We start from the raw sequence: 21,119 nt of genomic DNA on the forward strand, positions 1-21,119 counted from the left end.
AGGAAAGTTCTGAGGTCAGATGGAACAAAAACTGAAGGTGAGGCCTTCAACCCCAAAATCACCAAACCTACCATCAGGCATGGAAGTGGCAGTATCATGCTGTGGGGCTTTCTAGAAGAGCTTCTGGACTGGTTTCAGACTGGATGTTGGACTGGTTCTGGACTTTCTTGGACCTTTTTTTAGGAGTAGTTTAGGTTTGGTTTTGGTCCCAATTTTGTACTGATTTTTTTGTGTCTGGTTTAGGACTGGTTTCAGACTATTCTGACTGGTTCTGAAATTTTTTTTTTGAACTGGTTTAGGTTTGATTTTGGTCCTGGTTTTAGACCGTTTAAGACTGCTTTCAGACCATCTTGGGCGGGTCTTTTTCTAACCCCAAGGACACCAAACATACCATCAAGTATGGTGGCGGCAGTATCATGCTTTGTGGAACTGGAGCTTTCCACAAAGTAAATGGAATAATGAAGAAGGAGGATCACCTCCACATTCTTCAGGAAAACCTAAAACCATCAGCAGAAGGTTGATTTTGGACACAGTTGGATGTTTCAACAAGATAATGAGCCCAAACACACATCAGACATGGTAAAGAAATGGTTCCATCAGGCTCGAATGAAGATTCTAGACTGGTCTCCCCAAAGTCCTGACGTAAACCCATCAAGAACCTGTGGACGGATGAAGAAACAAGTCTGATCACCAATTCTGGTGCAGTTCCACTAAATTTGTGGTCTTTCTGTCTCAGACTTGAGTCAGTTAAATTGATAGTGTAATGATACTTCCACCTCCATGCTTGATGGTAGGTATAGTGTCCAGAGGAGTTGAAAATAAACCAGAAGATTGAAACCAGAGAACCCAACTGAGGTAGAAACGGACCAATTTAAGCAAAAATAACATTTCTGTTTGTATATTTGTGACCCAGCAGATTTCATCATATTTTCAGGAGAACTTTAATGAATCTAAAAAAGACCTGAAATGCAGACTTGAAGAAATGTGGTTTTACGCCAAACTTGATCACTTCTGTCTTTGCTTTCAGGTTAACGTTAACTCTGTCGTGTCCCATGGATCTGAAGAACTTCCCGATGGATGTTCAGACCTGCATCATGCAGCTGGAGAGTTGTGAGTATCAGTAATAATCTGACTATCAGCCACACCTGAGTTTGTATGAAGCTCCTTTATCCAGGTGAGAGCAGTTCAAGGTGTCGGACTGAGGAGGGATTCAGACTCATTGTTCTGAATCATGTAGAAATTCTAGGATAAAGGGGTAAATTAAGACACCGTGTGAACTGAATTTGAGCCAAAATCACCTTTTATGAGTTGAATCTGATCCCACTGATCTTCTGTGTTACTGAAACGTCCCAGTTAATCGTTATCTTCACCCAAAATTATGGAGGTGATTCAGAAACAAAATAAACAACAATAATAAATAAAATAAAAAAATATTAGATAAATCAAATCAAATTTGATGAAATTAAATTAGATTAGATAAAGGGAATAAAATAAAATAAGACAAAATACAATTTTATCAAAAAATAAATAAAATTGGATAACTAAAAAATAAAATAAGATTAGATAAATGAAATAAAATAACATTTTAGAAGTAAAATAAAATGAAATAAGATTAAACAAATGAAATAAAATAAGATGAGATGAATAAAATATGATTACTTAAATAAAATAAAATACAGTAAAATTCGATAAATAAAATAAAATGAAATAAGATTAGAGAAATTAAATAAAATAAGATGAGATAAATGAAATAAAATAAAATTAGAAAATAAAATAAGATTAGATAAATAAAATAAAATTAGATAAATAAAACAAAATAAGATTATCCATCCATCCATCCATTATCTATACACCGCTTAATCCTCACTAGGGTCGCGGGGGGGCTGGAGCCTATCCCAGCTGACTCGGGTGAAGGCAGGGGACACCCTAGACAGGTCACCAGTCTGTCGCAGGGCTACATACAAAGACAAACAAGCACTCACACATTCACACCTACGGGCAATTTAGAATAATCAATTAACCTCAGCATATTTTTGGACTGTGGGAGGAAGCCGGAGTACCCGGAGAAAACCCACGCATGCACAGGGAGAACATGCAAACTCCATGCAGAAAGATCCCGGGAAAGCCGGGACGCGAACCAGGGATCTTCTCGCTGCAAGGCGAAAGTGCTAACCACTACGCCACTGTGCAGCCCCCAAAATAAGATTAGATGAACAAAATAAAATAAGTCTAGATAAATACAATAAAAAAGATTATATACATATAAAATAAAATAAATTAAGGTTAGATCAATCATATACATAAAAATAAGATACATTTGCTTATAATTCTCTGATTGCAGCTTCTTTAATGTGAACATTTTCTTTCTCCTGAGTATCTTTGGGTCGTAAACAAAACAAAACTTCAGCGTCTTCATCCCCATTTTTCACAATTTTGTGTCATTATTTTAGACCAAACGGCTGAACTACTAATCTATGAAATGATAATTGAAACCCTGGTGGAGGAAAAAGGCGTGTTCTTGCAGTTTACAGGGTAAACCTGGTGGAGAAGGTAAAAAATATGAAAGAAACCCCTCAGGAGGGTTAATCTGACACCTGTGCAGCCTGGTTCAGCTGCAGCCACGTTGTTTATTATTCATCGTATTTTCATAGGAGCTGCTCAGATCCAGGAGAACCAGCTTTTACCTGCTGGAGAATGAACGTTCAACACTGTCAGTTTGTAGATTAATAAGTGAACACAGCTCAGCCCTCGCTCCACCGGCCTCGTCCTGCTCCGGTTCATTATTCATCAGGTTCGTGCCGCGTGTAGAAACGTATTTTCCACGCGTCCACCTGGATCTGTCTCTGGAAGCACGGCGGCTTAAACTCGGCACGCCACCCACTGTTGAACAGCGACTCCACCACCTGTCAGGAAGGAGCTTAACGCTGCCAACAAGGAAGTGATTTAGAGCGTCGTCCTGATGCTGCTGGACCGAGATAAACAATCAGAGATAAACAATCAGAGACAAACTATCAGAGATAAACAATCAGAGATAAACAGAGGGATAAACAATCAGAAATAAACTGTCAGAGATAAACTATCAGAGATGAACTATCAAAGATAAACAATTACAGATATCACATGTCTGACGAGATAAACAATCAGAGATAAACAATCAGAGACAAACTATCAGCGATAAACTATCAGAGATAAACAATCAGAGATAAACAGAGATAAACAATCAGAAATAAACTATCAGAGATAAACTATCAGAGATGAACTATCAGAGATAAACAATTACAGATATCACACATCTGACAAGATAAACAATCAGAGATAAACTATCAGAGATAAACAGTCAGAAGTAAACTATCAGAGATAAACAATCAGAGATAAACAGTCAGAGATAAACAATCAGAGATAAACAATCAGAGATATCACACATAAACAATCAAATAAACAGAGAGATAAACAATCAGAGATAAACAATCAGAGATATCACACAAACAATCAGAAATAAACTATCAGACATAAACTATCAGAGATAAACTATCAGAAATAAACAGAAAAACAATCAGAGATAAACAATCAGAGATAAACAGTCAAAGATAAACAATCAGAGATAAACAGTCAGAGATAAGCAATCAGAGATAAACAATCAGAGAAAAATAATCAGAGATATCACACATAAACAATCAGAGATAAACTATCAGAGATCTCACACATAAACAATCAGAGATAAACAGAGATAAACAATCAGAGATAAACAATCAGATAAACTATCAGAGATTTTTAAAAAATCTGAGATAAGCAGTCAGAGATAAACTATCAGAGATATCGCACCTAAACAGTCAGTGATATCACACATAAACAATCAGAGATATCACACATAAACAATCAGAGATAAACAAAGATAAGCAATCAGAGATAAACTATCAGATAAACTATCAGAGATTTTAAAAAATCAGAGATAAACAGTCAGAGATAAACTATCAGAGATATCACACCTAAACAGTGATATCACACATAAACAATCAGAGATATCACACATAAACTATCAGAGATAAACAATCAGAGATATCACACATAAACAATCAGAGATATCACACATAAACAATCAGAGATATCACACATAAACTATCAGAGATAAACAATCAGGGATATCGCACATAAACAGAGATATCACACATCTGACAAGATAAACAATCAGAGATAAACAACCAGAGATATCACATGTCTAATGAGATAAACAATCAGAGATAAACAACCAGAGATATCACAGGTCTGACATGATAAGGAATCAGAGATATTACACGTAAACAACCAGGGATATCACATGCAAACCATCAGATATCACATGTCTGACGAGATAAACAATCAGAGATATCACATGTACACAATCAGAGATAAACAATCAGAGACATCACACACAAACAATCAGAGATAAACAATCAGAGATATCACACGTAAACAATCAGAGATAAACAATCAGAGATATCACACGTAAACAAGATAAACACAAGTTTGGACAAATTGTGAGTCATTTTTAATGTTTTCTTTAAGAACTGGGGACAGGTTCAAGCAATTTCAGACAGGTTTTTTATTCCTTTTTACAGTGATTTCGCACAAGTTTGAGTCATTTTGGACAAATTTTGAGTCATTTTGAATGTGAATAATTAAATCTGTAGAAAGATGTTTCACCATGCTGAATGTATCTCCATCAACCTGCTACTCTGTTCACTGTTTCTGAGCTATGCTGCACTTATTTATTCATCCAGTAGCTTTATGTGTTCCTTTATATTATTTTTAACAGGTATTGGGGATTTAGAATCATTTTTTAACAATTTTGCACAGATTTATGCAATTTTAGACAAATTTCAAGCCATTTTTGCACAAGTTTGTGTCATTTCGGACAAATTTTGAAGCGTTTTGAATATGTTTTTTAACAATTGCAGACAGTTCTATGACAGTTTTTGAGTCAGTTTTGAATCATTTTTATCCTGCTTTCACACAAATTTATGTCATTTTGGACAAATATTGAAGCATTTTAAAATTTTTATTTCTTTTGCTGCATTTATTTTTTTCCTCCAGTCGCTTTGATTTTTCCTGAAACACTGCCTGCAGTTCAACCTGAAAACTCTCTGGATGTTTCCCTGTTAGTATCAGCTGAATTATTAATGGAGAACCAGAACCAGGAGGATGTTTTGGTTAGTTTTTGGTGGAGCTTCAGGTTGATTCACTCTTTGTTTTGCTTTAATTCCTGACTGTCTGGATTTTAAGCTTAGATTTGTCTAATTTTACCACATGATTAGTTTAAAGACAATCAGAAAGCTGAAAATGAAAGGATTCTTTCTGTTTTCTGGCTGATAAACGCTGTAATTTATCAGATTTTTTCAGGTTCTGGGGTTTAAAGGGTTAATAAAAGCAGAGTCGTGTTTAATAATGATGATGACTAATTCGGCCTTTTGTCCAATCAGCAGCCTCAGGGGTCTCCAGCCAGATTATTTGTCTTCATTGGTGGTTTTATTCTTCTCCCTGGCCAGAGGCATTACCATACTTAGATGTGCTTGTTATATTTCTATATATACATGAGAGATTATTTCTGCTGTGTGCTGTCATGCAGCAGAGAACATGGGAGCATAAAGACACGCACATGCAGCGGGGATGATTGCAGTCATGACATGAGGCATGTGTGAGAGGAAATAAAGAATAAAAACCGCCTGGATCCAGATCTGTCTTGGTTTTAATATTCCATGCGTCATGTATGAGCAGGTGATTTAAAGCGCTCCGACTTCAAACCCCCTCAGACGCCGACGGCTTCGTCTCCGCTGCTTTTTATTCCTTTATTTATTTATTTTCTCTCATTTCTTTTCACACACTTTGGACCTTAAGATGAACTCAGTGTTTTGGCTGAAGGCTTGTACCAGCGACCACCAGCCGCTTTCACCTCTCAGATGTTTACGTGTCTTTTTTTATTTCTCTGCTGTGCAAAAACAAAATGGCGTCCGTCAGAGCTCCACATGAATCAGGAAACAAGAAAGTGGTCTCATTTCTGACTCATATTTAGTTGAAAATTACACGCAGCCATCCAAAAAGGCTAAAATCTGTCCAAAAAGACTAAAATTATGTCTAAAATTACTAAATATGTGTCAAATAAGACTAAACATGTGTCCAAACTGACTAAAATATGTCCAAGAAGACTCAATATGTGTCCAAAATAAATTGAAACCTGTCTCGAACAATTTGACCGAAAGCTGAAATAGACAAAAAATTGTCTAAATGACTTTAAACCTGTTCAGAATAACTACAGTGTGTCCAGGATGACTTAAATTTAGTTGGAATTGCAAAAAATGTGTCCAAAATGACTAAAATATGTCAGACATGACTCAGAATTAGTTGAAAATGACATAAACTTGTCCAAAATGATCGTAATATATCCAAAAAGACTCAATATGTGTCCAAAATAAATTTAAATCTGTCCTGAATGATTCAGATTTAGTTGGGAATAACAACCACTTGTCCAACACTGATCTACACCTCCCAAAAATGATGTTAAATTAGTTTAAAATGACAAAAGTATGTCCAAAATGACCAAAAACGATGTCAAAAATGCTTCAACAAGTGTTGCAAATGATATAAACCTCAAATTTGGCTGGAAATGACATTTGACTTTACCAGAATGATTTCAAAAATGACTAAATATGTCATACATGATTCAGAATTAGTTAAAAATGACTTAAACTTGTCTAAAATGACTAAAAATGTAGTGAAAATGATTAAAATATGTCCAAAAAGATTATATGTCCAAAGCAAACTGAAATATATCCCAAATGACTCAGATTTTGTTGGGAATGACGATCACTTGTCCAGAACTGCTCTATACCTCCCAAAAATGATGTTAAATTAGTTTAAAATGACCAAAATATGTCAAAATAACCAAAAAAATGTCAAAAATGCTTCAAACAGTGTTGAAAATGACGTTTTAAACTAATTTAACATCATTTTTGGGAGGCATAGAGCAGTTTTGGACAGAATCTGAGTCATTTGGGACAGATTTCAATTTATTTTAGGCACATATTTAATAATAAATAATAGAATTAGATTTATATAGCACTTTTCTAGACACTCAAAGCTCATAGAATGGATCCATTATTCATTCACTCACATATTCTGACTCTGACGGTGGTAAACTACATTTGTAGCCACAGCTGGGGCAGATTGACAGAAGCATGGCTGCCCATCCGTCCCTCCGACCACCACCAACATTCATACTCCAGTGTGAGTAGCTACACTGGAGACAAGGTGGGTAAAGTGTCTTTCCCAAGGACACAACAGCACATGACTAGGACAGAGCAGGCATCGAACTGCCGACCCTTCAATCATTGGACAACCTGCGCTACCATCTGAGCCACAGCCACCCTTAATCTTTCTGGACATATTTCAGTAATTTCCAACACATTTCCAGTCATCTTGGACATATTTTTGGTCGTTCTAGACAAGTTTATGTTACGTTAAACTAATTCTGAGTCACGCTAGACGTATTTTAGTCATTTTGGACACCTTTTTGTCAATTCCAACAAAATCTAAGTCATTCTGGACACAGTGGTTATTCTGGACAGGTTTAAAGTCATTTTAGACAATTTTTCATCTATTTAAGCCAGTTTAGAGTAGTCTTAGACAAGTTTTTATCATTTCCAATTACATCTTAGTCATTTTGGATGTATTTTGATAATTTCATTTTTCATTTTAAACATATTTAAAGTCATTCTGGACAAGTTGAATGTCAGTTCCAACCATATTTGAAGTCTCCAGAATGACTAAAATATGTCTAACGTGACTCAGAATTAGTTAAAAATGGCTTGAACTTATCCAAAATGACTGAAATATGTCCAAAAAGACATAAAAATGTGTTGAAAATGACAGAAACGTGGAGGATGGAACACATTTAGGTGATTAAGCGGCTGTTTGTGTAAATAATTAACATTAAAAACTGATTATTGACTGAGTATTTAAAGTATTTGTAGGATCTTTATGAACCCGAGCTGTTCCATGTTGGTTCTCTGCAGTGAAGTTTCCTGGGTTCCTTGGCGTGCCGTCGTGTTGGAACAAACTCTGATTGTGTTTTTGTTCTGAGCTCTAAAAGCTTCTCAGAGGCCGAAAGCTTCTGGAAAACAACCAAGTCCATTTACTGGATGTCAATAAATAAAATATTGTCCTGGTTGGATGATATTTCACTTCTAATGCTGCTTTATGCAGATTAAATGTGAAATATTAAACCCATAACGTGCTTAAAGGACCATTTATTTTATCCTGCTGTTTCCATTAATGTGTCCCCACATCGTAGAGATTAGTTTAGATATTATAATTATATCAGACCCTGAAGCTTTATGTCCAAAAAAACACGTTTTAGTTTTCAGTCTGAAACAAACTTTAATGAAACTGCATCAGAGATCTGCGTCCTTTATGACAAAAATGTCTTTTTCATGTCAAAAATCAACCAAAATGGACTAAAAATATGTTTAATAGGACAGAAAGGGATCCAGAATAAGTCAAAAGTTTTATCTAAAATCTGATTTTTATCCAAAATTAATCAAATGTTGATGGAAAAGAAAAAAACAAGACAACAACTTTTCCAAAATGTCAAACAAAATATGTCCAAAATGAAAACAAAAATTAGTCTAAATGTGGTGAAAATGACTCCAAGTTTGTTTAAAATCACAAAAAGTCTGTATCAAATAAAGCGTTCATAAAGTGGAAAAAATGTGTTAAAAGTACAAAAAGAATACATCATTCTGGACACAAAAATCAACCAGAACTAAAACTAGGCGAAGATGTGTCCAAAATGAATCAGATTTGTCCAAAATTTGTCCAAAAAAAACCCTAAAAATGTGTCCAAAAATGCAAAAAAAATTCAAGAATAAATAAAAATTTGTCCAAAATGATTCAAAATTTGTACAAAATGAATCATATTTGTCCAAAATGACTGAAATTGGTCCAAAATGAATTAAAATTTGTCAAAAAATTTGTCAAAAATGACTCAAATTTGTCCAGAATTTATCAGAAAAAATACAAATTTGTCCAAAATGAATAAAATTTGTCCAAAATGAACTCAAATATGTTGAAAATGAATCAAACTTGTCAAAAACTTTGGCAAAAAGTACTACAAGTATGTCCAAAACAACTCTAAATTTTTCCAAAATTAATTAAAAGTTGTTCAAAATGAATATTTTTTTTCCAAAATCCATCAAAAATTACTAAAAATTTGTCTGAAATGACTCAAAATTTGTCCAGTATTAATTTCAATTTGTCCAAAATGACTGCAAATTAGCCCAAAATGACTAAAATTGGTCTAAAATGAATCAAAATTTGTCAAAAATATGTCAAAAATTACTAAAAATATGTCCAAAATGACTCAAATTTGTCCAGAATGAATCAAATGAGTCCAAAATTTGTCATAAAAAAATTTAATTTGTCCAAAATGAATTAAAATTTGTCCAAAATAAATTCAAATGTTCAAAATGAATCAAATTTGTCAAAAATTTGACCAAAAGTACCACAAATATATCCAAAACGACTCTAAATTTGTCCAAAATGAATATTTTCTTCCAAAATCCGTCAAAAATTACTAAAAATTTGTCCGATATGACTGAAAATTTGTCCAAAATGACTCGAATTTTGCCAGAATGAATCAAAATTTATATGAAATGACTCAACATTTATCCAAAATGGTGTAAATGTTGGTGGAAAAGAAAAAAACATGACAACCTTTCCCAAACGTCAAACAAAAAGTGTCCTAAAGAAAAACAAATACATCCAGAATTACTCATAATATAAATTAATAAAATGAATAAAATCTGTATAAAGTGGAAAATAGTGTGTTAAAAATACAAAAAGAAAAAACATCATTCTGGACTCAGAGGTCGTCTGGAAATAAGAACAGACAAAACGTTGGTCAGAGATGAATCAAACTTTTGCTCCAAGTTATTAGAACTTGTAGTTAGTTGTCAAGTGTTGTGAGAATGTTATCTGGATATTGCTGTTGACCATTTTTGTGTGTTCTTCGTGTGTTCTTTGTGTGTTCTTCATGTGTTCTTTGTGTGTTCCTTGTGTGTTCTTTGTGTTGTTGTGTGTTCTTTGTGTTTTTTGTGTGTTCGTGTGTACTTTTGTGTTCTTCGTGTTCTTTGTGTGTTCTTTGTGTGTCCTTTGTGTGTTCTTTCTGTGTTCTTTGTGTGTTCTCTGGGTTCCTCCAGTCGGCTACACCATGAACGACCTGATCTTTGAGTGGCAGGAGAACGGACCGGTCCAGGTGGCCGAAGGTCTGACACTGCCTCAGTTCATCCTCAAAGACGAGTCGGACCTCAGATACTGTACCAAGCACTACAACACAGGTAACACACACACAGGTAACTCACAGGTAACACACAGGTAAGTGTTCTCAGTGGACTTCTCTCTGTACAGCAGCGTAATCTCCTCTGGTTCTCTGTCAGTCTGATTCTTCCTCGAGAAGGTCGTCGTCCAAACAGGAAGTGCTCACAGCGACACTTCCTGCTGCTCATCCACCAAAACAAAACAAACACAAAGAGGCCTCCAGTGGAGCTGCCAGAGTAGATTTACTTCCTGTTTACCCAAAACAGAACCCTGCTAGCAGAACGTACACCAATATAAATATCTACAGTCCAGAACACACAAAGACCTCTAATACCAGGTCAGTGTGAGTCTTCAGAGTCTCCTAGAACTCTGGATTTATGAGGATGGAACCACTGAAACACAAATCTGATGAATATGACAGAATCTGCTCGATCATAAACATACAAACAGCAGTTTCATGTAGAAAGTTGTGTTAATCAGGTTTTCTTAGTGGAATCTGAACTTCTCCTGAGTGATTAAAGTTGACTACAGCTGATGACTCCTCGGTTCCACTCAAGTCTGCTGCTGGTCACCGGACAGAGAAAAGGAAAGTTCTGAGGTCAGATGGAACAAAAACTGAACGTGAAGCCTTCAACTCCAAGAACACCAAACCTACCATCAGGCATGGAGGAGGCAGTATCATGCTCTGGGGCTTTCTAGAAGAGCTTCTGGACTGGTTTCAGACTGGATGTTGGACTGGTTCTGGACTTTCTTGGGACTGGTTTATGTTTGGTTCCAGTCTTGGTTCTCCTGGTTTTGGATGTGATTTAAAGTTGGTTTAGGATTTATTTTACTCTGGATCTGGTCCTGGATGAGGACTGGGTTCTTGCCGTCTTTTTTTAGGTGTAGTTTAGGTTTGGTTTTGGTCCCGATTTTTGCCATTTTAGGACCGGTTTCAGACTGTTTCTAAAACTGGTTTTAGTTTTGGTTAGTTTTGGTTTTGGTCCCAGTATTTTACTGGTTTTTGACTGTTTTATGACTGGTTTAAGACTGTCTTGAATATTTTTTTGGACTGGTTTAGGTTTGATTGTGGTCCTGGGTCTTGGACTTCTTTAGGAGTAGTTTAGGTTTGGTTTTGGCCCTGACTTTGCACAGGTTTTTGACTTTTTTCAAATTGGTTTATGACTGTTTTTTATGACCAGTTAAACACTGGTTTCAGACGGTATCTTGGCCAGCTTTGGGACTTTTAAAAAACTTTTTTAGGACTGGTTTCAGACTGTATTCTGATTGCTTGTGGAAAAGGTTTTGAACTGGTTTAGGTTTGATTTTGGCCCTGGTTTCAGACCTTTTTAGGACTGATTTCAGACTGTCTTGGGCAGGTCCTTTAACCCCAAGAACACCAAACCTACCACCAAGCATGGTGGTGGCAGTATCATGCTTCTGGGCTGGTTTCAGACTGTGTGTTGGACTGCTTCTGGACTTTCTTGGGACTGGTTTATATTTGGTTCCAGTCTTGGTTCTCCTGGTTTTGGATGTGATTTAAAGATAGTTTAGGATTTATTTTACTCTGGATCTGGTCCTGGATGAGGACTGGTTTCAGATTGTTTTGGACTTTTTTAGGTGTAGTTTAGGTTTGGTTTTGGTCCCGATTTTGTACTGGTTTTTAACTTTTTTTTTATGACTGGTTTAAGATTGTCTTCCGACTGGTCCTGAACATTTTTTTGGACTGATTTAGGTTTGATTTTGGTCTTGGTTTTATACCTTTTTAGGACTGGTTTCAGATTGTCTTGGGCAGGTCTTGGACTCCTTTAGGAGTAGTTTAGGTTTGGTTTTGGTCCTAATTTTGCAATAGTTTTGGACTTTTTTCGAACTGGTTTATGACTGTTTTTTATGACCAGTTAAGGACTGGTTTCAGACTGTATTGTGATTGGTTTTGACTTTTTTTCAACTGGTTTAGGTTTGATCTTGATCCTGGTTTTAGACCTTTTTAGGACTGGTTTCAGACCTCCTTGGGCAGGTCTTTTTTTTAACACCAAGAACACCAAACCTACCATCAAGCATGGTGGTGGCAGTATCATGCTCTGTGGAACTGGAGCGTTCCACAAAGTAAATGAACTAATGAAGAAGGAGGATCACCTCCACATTCTTCAGGAAAACCTAAAACCATCAGCAGAAGATTGGTCTTGGACACAGTTGGATGTTTCAACAAGACAATGAGCCCAAACACACATCAGACGTGGTAAAGAAATGGTTCCATCAGGCTAGAATGAAGATTCTAGACTGGTCTTCCCAAAGTCCTGACTTAGACCCATCAAGAACCTGAAGAAACAAATCAGAAACAAGTCAGAAAGACAACAGATTTAGTTGAACAACACCAGAATTGGCGGTTCAATATGACTCTAAAAATTGGTCCAAAATGGTTTAAAATTTGCCCAAAATGACTCAAACCTGTCCAAAATGGCAAAAAAATAATGGAAAATGACTAAAAAATGGTCCAACGTGACTCTTAAAATTGGTCCAAAATGACTCAAAATGGTCCAAAATGACAAAAAATAGTGGAAAACAACTAAAAAATGGTCCAACATGACTCTTAAAATTGGTCCAAAATGACTCAAAATTGGTCCAAAATGACCAAACCTGTTCAAATTGACTCAGAACTGACTTGAAATCTGTCCAAAATTACTTTAAAAATTAGTTAAAATGCAGTTGAACAGCAGAAGTGGTGCCCTTCAACTACATTTGTTGTCTTTCTGACTCAGATTTGAATTATTTAACCCTCCTGTTGTCCTCATTTACTGCACCAAAAAAATATTGTTCCCTTGTCTGAAAAAAATTCCAAAATTCAGAGAAAAATTCCCCAAATTTATGAAAATTTGCAAAATCTTCAGGAAGAAAATTTCTAAATAGTTTCCCTTAAAGTTTTTTTTTTTTTTTTTTAAATTCCAAATTTGGCAAGAAATTAAAAAAAATTTAAAATGAAATAAAAATTGTAAATATTTTTTAAAAATGAATAAAAATCTTCCAAAAAATAATCCTAAAAATATCTAAAGTGATTTTATATGTGTATATATATATATATATATATATATATATATATATATATATATATATATATATATATATATATATATATATATATATATATATATATATATCAGTAAAAGTTGTAATATTTTCTTTAAGAACATTCACAAAAAATGTGAATATTCTGAAAGAAATTTTTTTTAACATTTTTTTTTCCACCAAAAGATTTTCAAAAATTTTCCAAAAATGTTGAAAATGTGGAAGCTTTCACTGTGAAAATATATTTTTTTCTCCACATTTTGAAACTTTAAAACAGGTCAATTTTGACCCTCAGGACGACACGAGGGTTAAAGTGATAGTATAATGATACCGCCACCTCCATGCATGATGGCAGGCTTAGTGTCCAGAGGAGTCGATCGTAAACCAGAAGATCGAAACCAGAAACTGAAGTGGAAATGGACAAATTTAACCAAATATTTACATTTCTTTCATATTTCCTGAAGACCTCTAATAAATCCGTGAAAAAAACAAAATTCGTGATTGTTTTTTTATGACAAAGATTCTCGTGTTTAGAAAATTCTAGGAGTCATTAGAAACTAAAGACTGGATTTGCAGCTTCGTTACCGTCGTTTTCCCTCAAGGACTTTTGGACCCTTAAACATGTGACGACTGTTTCGATGTTCCTGGCTGATAAAATAGAGATATTTTAGAGATAAAGGGCTGTGTTTTAGCTGATAGACCTCACTGTTCTGATTGGACCTTCATGCGTCGTTCTTCAGGTAAATTCACCTGCATTGAGGTGCGCTTCCACCTGGAGCGCCAGATGGGCTACTACCTGATCCAGATGTACATCCCGTCACTGCTCATCGTCATCCTGTCCTGGGTGTCCTTCTGGATCAACATGGATGCTGCCCCGGCCAGGGTGGCACTGGGCATCACCACGGTGCTCACCATGACGACGCAGAGCTCCGGTTCCAGGACGTCGCTGCCCAAGGTCAGTCTGAGCATTTAGGTACTGCCGCTGCTCCCGATAGGGTCACTCAGAGGTTCCCACAATGCACAGGGTTTAGGAGAGTCCAACCGATGGTCACCAACCAGCGACATGTCCCATCAGGCACTGCAGCGAAGGAGAACACACCACAGCAGTAACTAATGTCCACAAAACAGTACTTCTATAAACAGCAAAATTACAGTTTTATTAGTAGGAATTATTTCTTTTACAAAACAGATATTTGCCTTCATGTGACAGAAAAAAACTGTATATTAAGGTTGAAAATGGCCTTTTTGAACTGATATTTTATGGGTTTTTTTTTCCTGTTTTTACATTTCCTTATAACTACTAAAATCATCCCCCAAAAAATGAACATATTAACCTCCCCAAAAAATATTTTTCATGTTAGTCGTAACAAAATGCGGCCCAAAGCTGTAAATATTGCCAGCATTGTCAGCATTTTTAAAAAAATATTCATTTGTTATTTCATGTGTGGTTGTTAAAGTTGGTGTTTTTAAATCAGAAAAAAATGATATTTTACAGATTTTTTTTCACAATTTTCAAGTGTTTCTTTTTGTTAGTACATGACTTTTTCTTACACATATATATTATTTTACACATTAACTGTAAAAAACAACAACCAGAAAACTGTCCAACTCTGTAAATATTATCTACGTCACAAATCAATTTTTCCACCCGTTTGGTTCCAGATTTCCAGAGTTTTAAATGTAATTACTTAACAGATATTTGCAGGTTTTTCTTTATTTTCAATACTTTTTTCCATATTTTTTGGTTCTGTTTACTGCCAGATTTCCAGAGTTTTAAAACTAAATTATTTCAGAGATATTTGCAGTTTTTTTCTTTTTTCAATATTTTTTTCTTATTTTTTCCACCCATTTGCTGCCAGATTTCCAGTCTTAAATCTAATTATTTTTCTTTTTCCCTCCATTTTTTAGTGCTTTTTCTGTATTTTTTGCAGCCAGATTTCCAGTTTTAAAAACAAATTATTTTGTAGGTATTTGCAGTTTTTTTCTTTATTTTTCAGTGTTTTTTCCATATTTTGCCGAGCTGTTTGCTGCCAGATTTCCAGAGTTTTAAAACTAAATTATTTTACAGATATTTGCAGTTTTTTTTTATTTTTCAGTATTTTTTTTCCATATGTTTCCAACCTGCTTGCTGTGCGATTTCCAGAGTTTTAAATTGAATTATTTTATCGATATTTGCTGTTTTTTGTGTGTGTTTTTGTGCTTTTCTTCCGTATTTCTATGACCTGTTTGCTTCCTGATTTCCAGAATTTTAAATCTAATTATTTGATGGATATTTGCATTTTTTCCCACAGTTTTTCAGTGTTTCTTTTTCCATATTTTTCTGACCTGTTTCCTGCCAGATTTCCATTTTTTTTAAACAAAATTATTTTACAGATATTTGCAATTTCTTTCTCTATTTTTCAGTGTTTTACTCTCTATTTTTCTGTGTTCTTTCCATATTTTTCTGACCCATTTACTGCCAGATTTCCAGAGTTTTAAAACGAAATTATTTCGGAGATATTTGCAGTTTTATTTTCACACTTTTTAAGTGTTTTTTTTTCTTAATTTTTCCACCGATTTGCTGCCAGATTTCCAGTTTTAAATCTAATTGTTTTTCTTTTTTTCCCACCACTTTTCAGTGTTTTTTCTGTATTTTTCTGACGTGTTTGCTGCCAGATTTTCAGAGTTTTAAATCTAATTATTTTGCAGATATTTGCATTTTTTCTTTATTTTTCATTTTTTTCCATATCTTTCCAGGTTTTTTCACAGTTGTTCTGTGTTTTTTCCCATATTTTTCTCAGCCTTTTGCTGTGAGATTTCCAGAGTTTGAAATCTAATTATTTTTGCAGATATTTGCACTTTTTTCTTTTTTTTTGTGTTTTTCTTCCGTATTTCTTTGACCCGTTTGCTGCCTGATTTCCAGAATTTTAAATCAAATTATTTGCATTTTTTTCATAGTTTTTCAGTGTTTCTTTTTCCTTATTTTTCTGACCCATTTGCAGCCAGATTTCCAGAGTTTTAGGATTAGGGTTAGGGTTAGCTAAATTATTTTACAGATATTTGCAATTTCTTTCTCTATTTTTAAGTGTTTTACTCTCACTTTTTACGTGTTTTTTTCATAATTTTTCCACCCATTTGCTGCAAGATTTCCAGTTTTAAATTTAATTATTTTTCTTTTTCACCATTTTCTGTTTTTTTTGTGTGTTTTTTGCTGCCATATTTCTAATTCAAAATCTAATTATTTTGCAGATATTTGCAGTTTTTTCTTTACTTTTCTGTGTTTTTCTTCCGTATTTCTTTGACCCGTTTGCTGCCTGATTTCCAGAGTTCTAAATCTAATTATTTTTCTTTTTTCACTATTTTTCTGTCTTTTTTCTGTATTTTTTCCTGCCAGATTTCCAGAGTTTCAAATCTAATTATTTTACAGATATTGTCAGTTTTTTCCGTATTTCTCTGGCCCGTTTGCTGCCACATTTCCAGACTTTTAAATCTAATTATTTTGCAGATATCAACAGTATTTTCTGTATATTTCAGTGTTTTTTTTCCGTATTTTTCCGACCCGTTTGCTCCCAGATTTCCAGATTTTTAGATCTAATTATTTTGGAGATATTTGCGGTATTTTTCTCTATTTTTCAGTGGTTTTTTTTTCGTATTTTTCCGGCCCGTTTGCTGCCAGATTTCCAGACTTTTAGATCTAATTATTTTGCAGATATTTGCGGTATTTTTCTCTATTTCTCAGTGTTTTTCCCGTATTTTCCGACCCGTTTGCTGCCAGATTTCCAGAGTTTCCTCAGATCTGCAGTAGCTCTGTTTGTGCTGCAGGTCGGTGAGTGTGGAGCAGATCTGATTTATTCTCAGCTGACGGAGCGTTGTCGTCGTAACGTAGCCGGATGTTTTGCATGATTCCCGGTTGGTTCCGGATACTAGAGCGTGAGCGGCGAGGACGATCTTCCATGCATGAGGAGGAACGTGTTCTTACGTAACCTCATTAACGCCCTCACACCCGACCTCCAGCAGGTTAGAGCTTTCTCATGTTCCTGCCGAGGAACACGGCTCTGCACTCTGACATGCCGCTGCACGTGTCTCAGTGAGGTCCACAGGCAGTAGAGATGTCTCCATGACGACGAGGGAAAAGTTTTACAGAGAGGAAGAGTTATTTATGTTCATTCATTAACCCTCCTGCGGGTCAGGTAATGTTGCTAACAGACAGAGAGAGAGACGGACGGACGGACGGACGGACGTCGATCATCAAATAACTATTATCATTACTCCTGTGTTTCTTTGTGGTGAAATAATAGCAAAAAAAAGTTGCGTTAACGTGCGAATAAATAATTGTCAGCGTTAATTAATTAATGTTAATAACACTTAACGTCCCCAGCCCAAGTATTAATGTGTATTATGTGTGTATTACTGTGTATTATTGTGTATTATTGTGTATTTTTTGTGTTTCCACGTGTCCTACATTAAGGCCATCGATATCTGGATGTATTATTGTGTGTTATTGGGTATTTTTTGTGTGTTCCAGGTGTCCTACGTTAAGGCCATCGATATCTGGATGTATTATTGTGTGTTATTGTGTGTTATTGTGTGTATTTTGTGTATTCCAGGTGTCCTACGTTAAAGCCATCGATATCTGGATGGCCGTCTGTCTGCTCTTCGTTTTCTCGGCGCTGCTGGAATACGCCGCCGTCAACTTTGTGTCTCGACAACACAAAGAGCTGCTGAGATTCAGGAGACACAAGAGCAAGAGCAAGGTACACAACAACACACAGACTACACAACACGACAACACGACACAACAACAACACGACAACACAACAAAAACAACAGAACATAAAGACCTGCTGAGATTCAGAAGACGCAAGAGCAAGGTACACAACAACACACAACACAACAACAGGACAACACGACAACGTGGCACAACACAACGACAGAACACAACACAACAACACACAACAATACGACAACACAACACAATAACAGGACAACACGACAACATGGCACAACACAACAAGACACAATATGACACAACACGACATAAAGAGCTGCTGAAATTCAGGAGACACAAGAGCAAGGTACACAACAACACAACACAATAACATGACAACACAACAACAACACGTCAAAACAAAACAACACAACACAAAGAGCTGCTGAGATTCAGGCAGCATCACAAGAGCAAGAGCAAGGTAGACAACAACAACACGACACGACAACACAACACAAGACAGCACGACACAGACAACATGACAACACAACATGGCACACGACACAGACAATACAACATGACACAAGACAAGCCAACATGACACACCACAGTCCACACAACAACACAACAGGACATAGCACGACACAATATGACACAACATGATGACACAACACACCAAAACAAACCCGACACTACACAACACAACATGACACAACACGACACAATATGACACAACACAACACGTCAGAACAACACACACGTCAACACAAAACAACACTACACAACAAAACAACACGACACAACACAACACAATATGACACATGACACAACACAACACGTCAAAACAACACAACACGTCAAAACAACACAACACTACACAACACAACAACACGACACAAGACGTCAAAACAACACAACATGTCAAAACAACACAACAAAACAACACAACACAACACGTCAAAACAACACAACACGTCAAAACAACACAACACGTCAAAACAACACAACGCAACTTGTCAAAACAACACAACACCACACAACACAACACAACACAGCGAACACACACACACCTGTCCAGATCAGTAACCCACCCCCTGCTGTTTTCCCTCCGTGACTCGATGCTGCCCCCGTGTGGCGACTTGCTGCTGCTGCTGCTGAGTCATGGAAGAGCTGCATGTTGTCACTTCCTGTGTGGGTGCATGACGCGGCATGATTCATGGTTCCTCACATGCATGACAGAACGCTGCCGGTTGGAAACGACTCAGCATTCAGTCGACTCAGCAGAGGAACCTCCAGAACGTAGATCGGATGTCAGGTCCACCATCAGCAGAGGAACCTCCAGAACTTAGATCAGATGTCAGGTCTACCATCAGCAGAGGAACCTCCAGAACTTAGATCAGATGTCAGGTCCATCACCAGCAGAGGAACCTCCAGAGCTTAGATCAGATGTCAGGTCCACCATCAGCAGAGGAACCTCCAGAGCTTAGATCAGATGTCAGGTCCTCTGAGGTCCATCACCAGCAGAGGAACCTCCAGAACTTAGATCAGAGGAACCTCCAGAACGTAGATCAGATGTCAGGTCCTCTGAGGTCCATAAAATGTTTATTAGAGGTTTGTTTTATCATCGAGGTGTGAATGTGGAGGAACGTCTGAAGAACGATTCTGGTTTATTCCATTAATGTGTCGGTTGTGTCTCCATGAAGACTTCTCCTCTGATGTAGAGATTCAGTAAGAATTGATCTGAGTTTGTCTGAGTCCCTGAAGTTTTCTGGGAAAAAAACAGATTTTTACATGAATCATTGTTTGTTTTCATGATAAAGAAATCTGGAGTCATTTCAGACATTTCTTTCGTCATAAGGACAAGTTTATGTCATGATAAAGAAATTTAGAATCATTGTGGACATTTTTACAACATGATAAAGACATTTGGAGGAATTTTGGACAATTTTTAAATCATGATAAAGAAATTGGAGTAATTTTGGACAAGTTGTTGTCATGATGAAGAAATTCAAAGTTATTTTGGACATTTGTTTTCATGATAAAGAAATTTGGAAACATTTGGGACATTTGTTACGTCATGATAAAGAAACTAGAATAATTTGGGACAGGTTTGTGTCATGATAAAGAAATTTAAAGTAATTCTGGACATTTTTTGCGACATGATAAAGAAATTTGGAGGCATTTTGGACATTTTTTCTTTGTCATGATAAAGAAATATTCAAATCATTTTGAACATTTTTTGTCATTATAAAGAAATTTGGAATCATTTTGACATTTTTTACGTCATGATAAACAAATTGAAATAATTTCTGACAGGTTTATGTCATGCTAAGGAAATTTAGAGTCATTTCGGACATTTTTTTCATAGTAAAGATATTTGGAGTCATTTTAGACATTTTTAATGACTTTTTTCTTTGTCAAGATAAAGAAATCTGGAGTAATTTAGGACATTTTTTCATAATAAAGTGTTCTGTAGTCATTTTGGACATTTGTTAGACAAGATAATGACATTTAAAATCATTTTGGACATTTATTGTCATAATAAAGAAATTTGGAGTAGTTTTGGATATTTTTTCATCATGATAAAGAAATCTGGAATCATTCTGGACAGATTTTGTCATGACAAAGAAATCTGGAGTAATTTTGGGCATTAGTTGGACATGATAACGAAATTTAAAGTCATTTTGGACTTTTATTTTCATGATAAAGATATTTGGAGTCATTTGGGACATTTTTTGTCATGATAAAAAAATGCAAAATCATTTTGGACATTTTTTTGAAATAATAAAGAAATTTGGGAAAAAATTGGATTTTTTTTCATAGTAAGAATATTCAGAATCATTTTAGACATTTTTTTAATGATAAAGAAATTTGGAATCATTTCAGGCATTTTTTTTCTTTGTCATAATGAAGAAAGTTCAACTCATTTTGGACATTTTTTTAACATGATAAAGACATTTGGAGTAATTTTGGACTTTTATTATCAAGATCGTTTTGGGCAGGTTTTTGTCTTGATAATGAAATTTGAAGTCTTTTCAGATAT

General features: G+C 35.5%; 1 protein-coding gene across 2 annotated transcripts in view; it reads left to right on the forward strand.

Moving 5' to 3' along the window:
• Positions 1 to 21,119, forward strand: part of glra3 (glycine receptor, alpha 3) — a 90,688-nt gene that overhangs the window by 53,786 nt on the left and 15,783 nt on the right. For both annotated transcript variants that reach the window (XM_023299473.3, XM_035943481.2), the window contains exons 5-8: positions 1,028 to 1,110; positions 10,230 to 10,367; positions 14,130 to 14,344; positions 17,976 to 18,122. In XM_023299473.3, the coding sequence (XP_023155241.3) occupies positions 1,028 to 1,110; positions 10,230 to 10,367; positions 14,130 to 14,344; positions 17,976 to 18,122 (583 nt within the window). The remainder of the gene's footprint in view (positions 1 to 1,027; positions 1,111 to 10,229; positions 10,368 to 14,129; positions 14,345 to 17,975; positions 18,123 to 21,119) is intronic.

Source organism: Amphiprion ocellaris, chromosome 4, assembly GCF_022539595.1.
Source record: "Amphiprion ocellaris isolate individual 3 ecotype Okinawa chromosome 4, ASM2253959v1, whole genome shotgun sequence".
Classification (NCBI taxonomy): Eukaryota; Metazoa; Chordata; class Actinopteri; family Pomacentridae; genus Amphiprion; species Amphiprion ocellaris.